General features: G+C 35.3%; 1 protein-coding gene across 2 annotated transcripts in view; it reads right to left on the reverse strand.

The window, feature by feature from the left end:
- Positions 1-9,807, reverse strand: part of Sec22a (SEC22 homolog A, vesicle trafficking protein) — a 93,092-nt gene that overhangs the window by 5,167 nt on the left and 78,118 nt on the right. For both annotated transcript variants that reach the window (XM_023702169.1, XM_004642182.3), the window contains exon 6: positions 6,196-6,261. In XM_023702169.1, the coding sequence (XP_023557937.1) occupies positions 6,196-6,261 (66 nt within the window). The remainder of the gene's footprint in view (positions 1-6,195; positions 6,262-9,807) is intronic.

Here is a 9,807-nt window from a genome sequence, read left to right on the forward strand (position 1 = left end):
AATATTTAAGATAATTATAAATAAGGTTGGGCAAAAGGATGTCTAGGGAATCACTAGAACTGGTAAAATAATGACACAAGAAGACTAATAGCTGTCATGTGATACCTAGCTCAACCATTTAAAAAGCTTAAAAAAATAAAAAAATACCAATTTCAACTGAAATGGAATTCTTTAAAAATATTTAATCCACATAAGGACAGGAAAAAATAGAAAAATATAAAACAAAACCTTAAGAGATCCATAATTATATTAAATATAAATAGCTTAAATATGGCAATTCAAAGACAGAGATTGACAAAGTGGACTTAAAGATAGGAATCAATTCTGTGCTGTGTACTAGAAAGTCATTTCAAATAAGAGAGGCAAGTTGAAAGCATGGAAAAGGATGGGGGCCTGCCCCTTAGCTCAGTTCTTTAAGTCACTGCTTCAACAAAGCAGTCAGGCTCAGGTTGCTGTGGTTCGATGCCCACAACTCAAGGCAGCCAAACCTGCCCTGAAGGCACTCGGAGCAAAAAAAAAAAAAAAAAAAAGATATATCACATAAATATTAATCAAAAGAAGGCAAGAGTGGCTATATTGGTATAAGATAAATGCCAAAGTATTTCAAACCAATAAAACAACAAAGTTGGAGATGTTATATAATAATATGTAGGTCAACTGGTCGAGACAAGGCAGCAATCCTGAATGTATATGAACCAAAACAACACAGCTGTATAATACATGAGACAAAAATAGAATTAGGGTTGGCGAGATAACTCAGCAGACTAAGTGACTGCTTAGACAAGCAAAGGGGCTGGGGTTCGATTCTCAGCACCACATGCCATGCTGGCCCTGTTTCCGGGCATGCTGAGCTGGCAACCAAGTCTGGGTGTGATGGCACATGCCTGTACTCCCAGCACTGGGGAGGCTGAAAATAGGAGGATCACTACAAGTTCCAGCTGTGTAGTGAGACCCTGAAAAAATACAAAAAAACAACAACAACAAAAAAAAAAACCTGAAACAAAAAGAAAATCCATCAATTCAATACTCTTCTCTTAATAAGAGCAGAAATTTGAAATGGAAAATAGAAAAAAATAGTAAAGTCAATAAAAATTAATAAGTGGTTACTTGAAAAGATCAGTGAAAATGAGAAGACTGACCAAGAAAAAGAGAGATAATACAAGTTACCAATATCACTATAGGAGTATCACTACAGATAATACAGACATCAAAAAAATAATAAGGAAATACTACAACAGATTGATTGTACACACAAAAATTTGATAACTTAGATGAATAGACAACTTTCTAAAAAATCATAAACTACCATAATTCACTCAATATGAGACAGTAATTTGAATAGTGCTGTTAGCAAAATTGAATTTAAGGTGACTTATACAGCTATAATAATCAAAACTGTGGCAGGAGTGGATAGACACATAGAGCAGTGGAACATAATTCAGAACCCAGAAACAGTACCACACAAATATCCTCAACTAAATTTTCAAGTACAAAACAATTCAAGGGCAAAAAATAACTATTTAAACAAATGGTGTTGAAGCAACTGGCAACCTGTAGGCCAAGGAGGCTGGGAAAATCTGGGCCTTGTTACATCTCCTACAAAACATGGATCAACATCTTTAAAATGTAAAACTAAAACTTTTAGAAAAGAAAAAATAGAAATCACCAGAATCTGAGGCTACACATAGTACTTAGTGTGATCCATAAAAGGAAAAACTGAATAAACTTCATCAAAATTAAAATTTTAATTATGGAAAAAGCTAAGATAAGAGGATAAAAACACAAGCTAAAGATTGGAAATGGATAGGTGTAAATTATACATCTCACCAAGGACTAGTATTTAGAATATATAAGAAACTTTTTAAAAAAGCTCCAAAATAACAACAGTAAAAAAACAAAGAATCCAATCAGAAAACATACAAAAGACATGAACTGACATTTCACAGATGATGACTAAGTATACAAATTGATGCTTAACATCATTAATCATTTAAGGAAATGCAAATTAAAACCACCATAATATATTACACATTTTTTAAAATTTTTATTTTATTTTATTTTTAAATTTTTTTTAAAATTTGATTGATAAACAGATAGCAATGAGACAGTTTCAAATCAAATAGGAAGTACAGTTTCAACAAATAATACACTGAATATATTCTTCTTAGTGGTTAATTGCTGTACAAGATGCGGATATATTACACATTTAAAATGGCTAAAATAAAACACATGGACGACACAAAATGCTGACGAGGCTACAGAGAAACAGGATCACTTGAACACTGTTGGTGGGAATGTAAAATGCAAAAGCCCCTCTGGAAAACATTTCATTAGTGTTTTGGTTTGTTTGTGCATTCGTTGAGATGAGGTCTCACTATGTAGTTCAGGCTGCCTTCAACTCACTATATAGCCTAAGGAGGTATCTCAGTTACTTTTCTCTTGTTGCTGGGACCAAATACCCAGCACCCAGAATTAAGGAAGGAAAGGTTTATTTAGCTCACAACTTGTGGAGGTTTCAGTCCATACACAGCTGGCTCCAAGGCAGGGTTGGCACATGGCAGAGAGCAGCTGTTCATGGTGGTGGAAAACAGCAAAATGCAAGAGCAAAAAGGAGGAACAGCGGCGGCGGTGGCAGAGGCAGAGAGCAAGCTTCCCTCCCTTCTTTATATTGTATTCAGGCTATCTGCCCCAGGAAGGGTGTAGCACTTACACCTATGATCCCAGCAGCACTCACACCCATAATCCCAATATTGAATTATGAATTACCACAAATTCTAGAAGTCTGTCCCATGATTACATGAGGCTTTGTGGGGACAATTAGACACAAACCATAACAGGTGGCCTCAAACTCAGTGATCCTCTTGCTTCTGACAGCTGGGATTTGGGGCCTGAGCCACCACTTTGTTAGTTTTATAATAAAATTAAGCACACAACTCCCACATAACCAACATCTGTATTCCCAAATTTATCCCAGCAAAGTGAAGACTTATGTTCATACAAAACGTACATAAGCATTTAAAGCAGCTGTTTATAATAATCCCAAATAAGAAATAAGAGATATCCTTCAATGATTGACTAAACAAATGATAGTATATCCACATCATGGAATATTATTCATCAATAAGGGGAGTAAACAACTAGTTATTCAACAAGTTGGAAGATTCTCCAGAGAAGTATGCTAAGTAAATAAATGCCAATCAGAAAAGCTATGATGACCCAAATTTTTGTGTGCCTCCATGCAAAAATGAACATGACAAAGCCAACCCCTAATATGTTAGAATTAAGAGGTGGGATCATTGAGGAGTGGTTTATTTCAATATCATGAAAGCAGAGCTCCTTTAATGGCACACAATAAGAAGGAAGCCTTCTACAAGCCTGGAAGAAGGCCCTCACCAAAAAGTGCATCTACCAGCACCTTGATCTTGGGTTCTGAGGCTCCAGGGATGTATGTGTAGTGCTTAAATCACCCATTCTCTGGTATTTTGTTATACCAGACTGAACTAAGACAATTAATAGAGTTCCATTTATATAACATACTAAAGCCAGCAAGAGGGATCCTGTGGAGACAGGAATGTTCTGTCTTGACTGTGTCAATGTTCATGTTCTGCTTGTGATACTGTTTCAAGTTTTATAGGATAGTACTGGGGCTACAATTATTTCAAGTTGAAAAGCTTAGTAAGAAAAACTGTTTAAAAAAAGAAAAAGAAAAACAACTGTATATACACATGTCTGAGGCATACTTTATAAACAACTGTGTACATACTATTTGCATACACATGTAAAGACTAGAGAACAAGTAAAAAATATGAACAAAAGATAGTTCTAAGTATGCTAATCTTTCAAATTTCCTTTCTGTTCAAAAGAAAACAATGGGAAATGGAATAATCTCTACTAACCCTTTACTTTCCTATTTGATTTTGTTTTGTTTGCAGTACTGCAGGCCATACTCAGGGCCTTGTCATCCTAGGCACTGTCTGCTGTTTTGGTCTCCCACTTGAAATGTTATGTATTGAGATTAGTCCTGTCTGGCTCAGCTCTTTACTTCCATAAGCAACTATACCCTGGAGAAAATGGCAATGAACCCTGTAGTACTAGCCTCTCAGGAGCAACTTAATTTATTAAAACATATCTTGATGACTAGAGATGCAGTATGTTATATGGTAAAATTTAACTGGGAAAAAATGTTATCATCACCAAGCTCAGCATTATTTGGAAAGTGGGTAGTTTCACACCTCTCTGTGGAAAGGAAATTGGTTTTTCACTTTTCTTTTCTAAAGCATGAATTTATCTACTTCTCAGAAATAGAACAACAAATGACATTGCTGAGCTGTGAGGTAACTCTTACTCTACGCTGTTCTGGGAAATACAGATGTGTGCCTGGTAGTCAATAATACTGATTCCAGAGCCACACATAAAGGTTCAAACTATAATACTAACAAGTTACAAGAGGTGAACAATGGCGATGTTAATAGGAGTATTGTGGGGCTTTCAGTGAGGATTTGATAGTACAAACATAAAAGCCTAAGTACAATATAAGAGGTCAGTACATTTGCCATTATTATTAAGAATTTACTATTACTTTAGTAAGACAAAGTAACCAAAGCTTACATTTTACAAGAATGATTATTCACAAAATTATATTAAAGAAATACATCATCTTAGAATCTAATAAAATCATACAATTTTTCCCCCCAGCACCAGGGATTGAACTCAGGACCTTGTACTTGCCAGGCAGGCACTTATGCCACTGAGCTATCTCCCAGACCCCAGAAAATCAAAATTATAAAACTATAACTATAACATTCTAAAAATTTGCAAATTATGATTCCCATATTTATTTTGGTCTAGAGACATTATGATGTCATGGAAAATAACCTGTTATTTAGGGCCAGCAAGATGGTTCAGTGGATTAAGTGCCTGCTTAGGCAAGTGCAGGGACCAGGGTTTGATCCCAGGCACCACATGCTGAACCAGCCACTGAGAGTGGGTGTGGTGGTGCATGCCTACAATCCCAGCACTGGGGAGGTCAAAAATAGGAGGATCACTACAAGTCCAGGCTATATAGTGAGTTTATACAAATAAACAAACAAACAGTTATTTAAAATCCACAACGAATGAGGCCTAAACTCTCCCACTTTCTAGGAGAGCACTGAACCTGTCTTGACTGTAAAAATTAATGTGGAAAATCTATATAAGAATATTTCATAAAATTAAACGACTGAGTGACATTATCAAAGATAAGTTTTCATATCAGCTGTATGAAATATCATCTATTACCATGAGACCTGTCACTTTGACAGAAAATTTCTGAAGATAATATTAAATAGTTAAGAAAAATGTAAAAGATTTAAAAAATGGAGCCATTGAAATTAAAATTTCTAATATATATTTACATAAAATAAAATTAAAATGCATATATTTCTCAAACTATTTCCCTAGAGATATCTACAGAATTTTAGGGAGCCTTACATTTGTACCTTGGAATCTGTCAGCTTTTTATCCTATATAAGCCAGAAAACTGGCACTTATAAAAATAGGGTCAAAAGGCCTTGCTTGACTAACATGTTTAACACAAACATTTCTGGGTTTGGTTACTGCATAGTTATTCCTTCTTTCTCTGCAAATCAGTGCCTCCTCTGGCCTTGGAAGTGCAAGTGCCATGCTATATATCAGCCAGGTGCAAAACCTCTCCCCTCCTTAATGCTGTCTTTCTTAGTCTTCATTCTCCATGGCAAAATTCTTCCACCCCTACCGTCACTACCACACTTTAGGCATGTATCATACTCTTTGCCTACAGTAATGGCACCACCTCTCAACTGTTGTGCCTCTAGGCTCTCTGCACTTAAATCCCATTCATCACTGCTAAATTAAATACTGATTTTGCTGCATTAGTCCCTCATCAAAGACTTTCCCAGTGGAAGAGACTGGAAGCTGAATCATCAGTCACCTGAAAATCTAGAAGTAGCCTGACTATCACAGCAGATGACAAACCATCATCAAAGCCCTCAAAGAAGAAAGATCAACATTAAGTTCACTGGGATCCATGTCCATACAAAATGGAGATGCAGGTCAAAAAGATAAAAAGAGGCTCAATTAAGAGGCAAAGAACTTATTTAAGTACACAGGCAATTACTGACTTGACAGCTGAAATGACCAACTATGGGAGAGCATATCCTAAAATTGAAGGAAACTTACCTGGTAGAGGCAGGCTGCTGTTCCAAGGAAAAATGCGATGATGTAATTAAAATCCTCACCATCACTCTGAAAAACAAAATAAAATAAAAGATTTCTTTTTTTTTTTTTTTTCTGCTGGGAACCTGCTTCCAACAAATAATCCACCAAGACAGGACATGATAACAGGTACGCACAGTCAAAATTATTATCAAGTGATACATGAAAGTCTCTAGAGTCCCAAGATGGAAACATAAGATACATTATAAGATCCAAGGGATGGTAAGCCAGGGAAGACTATAAATATTTCTCTGTGTCTTGGCCTCCCCCATCAATTTCATTTCACCTGAGAAAAAATGAAAACCCCTAGGGGAAGTTCCCTCATAATGCACCAAGCCTTTTTCCTGCTAAAGAAACCACAAAAAAATGCATATAGTTACTCCTGATCATGAGGGTAACTACTTGGCTCAGATAAAAATGGACAAACTTCACTATCTATGAAGCACACCACTGAATTGTCCAATAAAGTAACCTGACTTTTTTTTTTTTTTTTTTTTTTTTTTGTGGAATCGGGGATTGAACTCATGCTCTTGCGCTTGCCAGGAAAGCGCTTATTTCACTGAGCCATCTCCCTGGCCCCCTGACATGATTTTAGAAAAGAGAAAAACAAAACTGAAAAAATACCATCCACTAGAGTGTGCTAAATCCCAATGAGAAAAATCAGGGACTAGTCAGCCACAGGAGCAATACTAGTAAGAAAATAAGTACTCAGAGGAAAACCAAAGCTGGATTGTGCATGGAAAATTTCTTTGAAAAGAAAATGAATGAAAACATGTAACCACCAATGCTCTTTTCTATTTGTTTTTAGTTCTTCTTAAACATATATATATCCATCAATTTTTTAAGTGTATTTATGAAGTAGAATGTATTAAAAAGCTAGAAAGGGTTAAATTTTCTTAGTACAGAAATATTAAATTTGGCCTCTTAGAAAAAATGTATTCATACAATGAAAACTTCCACAAGATGTAGGAAGGCCTCACATGACTATGACTTCATAAGAGAAAGAGGAAATTCCTTTGGCTCTGCTTATTGGACCACAGAACTGTAGATGCAATAAAGAGTAAGTGCCTTGCTTATGCTAGAGAGATCCTAAAATAGGAACCATTAATCTGTCTGGATGCTCAGGCCAGTTCTACCTAAGACGCTGGGAAGGTCAACATGAAACTTAGAATTCTAAGACCTTAAATAAGTTCCACTTGATTTTTTTTAGTCCTTAATTTTTTTAAAGACCTTTTCTTTCAGATTATAAAAGCTCATGTTCATGGGAAAGAATGTGGAAAATACAGATTATGCAATCACAACTCTAGAAGAATTACTGTTGGTCCTTTAATGATCTTTCCCTCCCATCTCCCCTCTCTTTCTCGTCTCCCTTTCTCAATCTCTACATGCATACATTTTAAAGAAATGGAACAATACTTTTGTATTCTGGCTTTTAGTACTTCATATTATAAGGTCATATCATAAACTTTAATATATTATAAACTTTAAATATATCATAAACACTTTCCCAAGACGGTAAATATTCCCCAGGGACAGCATGTGTAATGATTCATAACCTTTTACTGCAGGATGTACCATAATTTAATCATTGTCCTGTTTGGATATGATTCTTACTCTAAATTTATAGTATCACTTAAAACCCTTAATTACCTTTAGAACAAGTTAGAGCATCTTTCTAGATCAGCCCTGTGTTGCAATCATTACTTATAGCAGTATTACTTTTAGATCAATCATTTAACTTACTTTGCTCTTTTGAAAAATAAGTTATAGAAATTAAGTAAAATAACATTTGCAAATACAAAGGAACTATACACAGTGATTAACTCAAAATCCTTCAAAAAATCTCTTCCTATGATTACTGCATTTATTACTCATCTGATAATCAGATTACCGTTCAGTATTGCTTAGATTCCTAGTGTACTGATCTTACCTCAACTAGATTTTTTTCTTCTTTTTTTTCCTTAGCGACAGAGTCTCCCTAAGTCACCGAATTACTTAGGTTGGGCTCTAATTTGTGTTCTCCTGTCTTAGCCTCCCAAAGTGATAGGATTATAGATGCTTGCCTAATCTTTCTTGAAGGCAGAAAATAAATCTTACTACTTGCATGAAACTATGTACATAGTAGGAACACAATAAATGCATGCTGAACTGAACTGGACTTTGAAAATCTTTAGTTCTACTTGATAAAAAGAAGATAGTCTATAAACATTCTTCCATCCAATATATACTCATTAAGCACTGATGAGCCATGTACTATGTTACCAGACCTAGCACAGAAAGCAATTAAGTTTTTACCAACTCAAGGAGCTCTCTCTCTAATAAGGCAGAGCATAAATCAACAATTCCCACTCAGAGTGGTAACTGAAAAGTGTAAGGAGGATGGTGTGGAGCTCACTGGAGATTCATCTAATTCTGCCTGACAAAGAAAGCCAGCAGAAGGTTTCCTAAAGGAAGTCAAACTTGACCTAGATCTTTAAGGATAAAGAGAGACATGGCAGGAGGACTGTGGGCAAAGTGGGTAACATGTACAGTCTCAAAGAGGGCATGGGCTACGATGACTTCAACATTTCTTGTTTAAGCCATTATTGAATAGTATCCTGCACTAGGCTGGGAATACAGAAATACAGAAAATGACAGAAAAATACTAAGCTCATTCTGGACAAACTGTTTTGGAGTTGCCAGTGAGACCTCCACACTATTAGACATTTAAGTCTGCTTTAGGAAATCTAGTTTGGTAGTCAATTACCTCAACAGTCATTGCAGGAAGGTCCCATGAAAATCATGTGTAAGTCTCAATTCTTGGTTGGCTCCTAGATGAGGAAGGGGAACGGAGAGAGAACTATAAAGGGCATCTTGGAGGCAACTTGGAAATGTGAATCCAGATTTTCTAATAAACAATACTGTACCAATCTTCAATTTCTTTAGAGTGAAAAGGGTATTGTGCTTATGTGAGAGCATGTCTTAGTCCTTAAGACATATACTTTAAATAATATTTGAATAAACTGCAATGGTGCTTGCAGTTTTACTTTCAAATGATTCAGAAAAAAGGGAAACAGGAAGAACGAAAGGTAGGGCATAGGTGATGCTAACTGTATTATTCTTTAAAATTTCTGTAGGCTTGGACACTTCAAAGAAGATAATGGGCAGTATGAAGGAAAGATAAATACAAAGGAAAAAGTGTTAACATGGCCACTGAAAATATCAGAATAGATCTTAATGTACTGATATATGTGACCTACATACTGTGTAGGGAAAGAGATACAAATCAGTATTAATACTAATCACGATTTGCATAAAAATTTTAACAGAAAAATTATATAAATACATAGATGCATGTATCTGGCACGTAATTTCTTTAGAAGGATATATAAGTAGTTGATTCTTTTTTTTTGCTTTTATTTTTTTTTTGATAACAATAAAATTCTTCATAGGAAAATTTGCATGGGTTTAGGTACACAATTTCTGTACAAGTATAGGCAGACATTATCAGATTTGTACTATCACATACATATGTTATCTTTATGTAGTATTTCAAAGCTTGTAGACCAAAAATGTTATTTTTTTTTCAATAATACA

The sequence above is a fragment of the Octodon degus genome, unplaced genomic scaffold (assembly GCF_000260255.1).
Source record: "Octodon degus isolate 3935 unplaced genomic scaffold, OctDeg1.0 scaffold00147, whole genome shotgun sequence".
NCBI lineage: Eukaryota > Metazoa > Chordata > Mammalia > Rodentia > Octodontidae > Octodon > Octodon degus.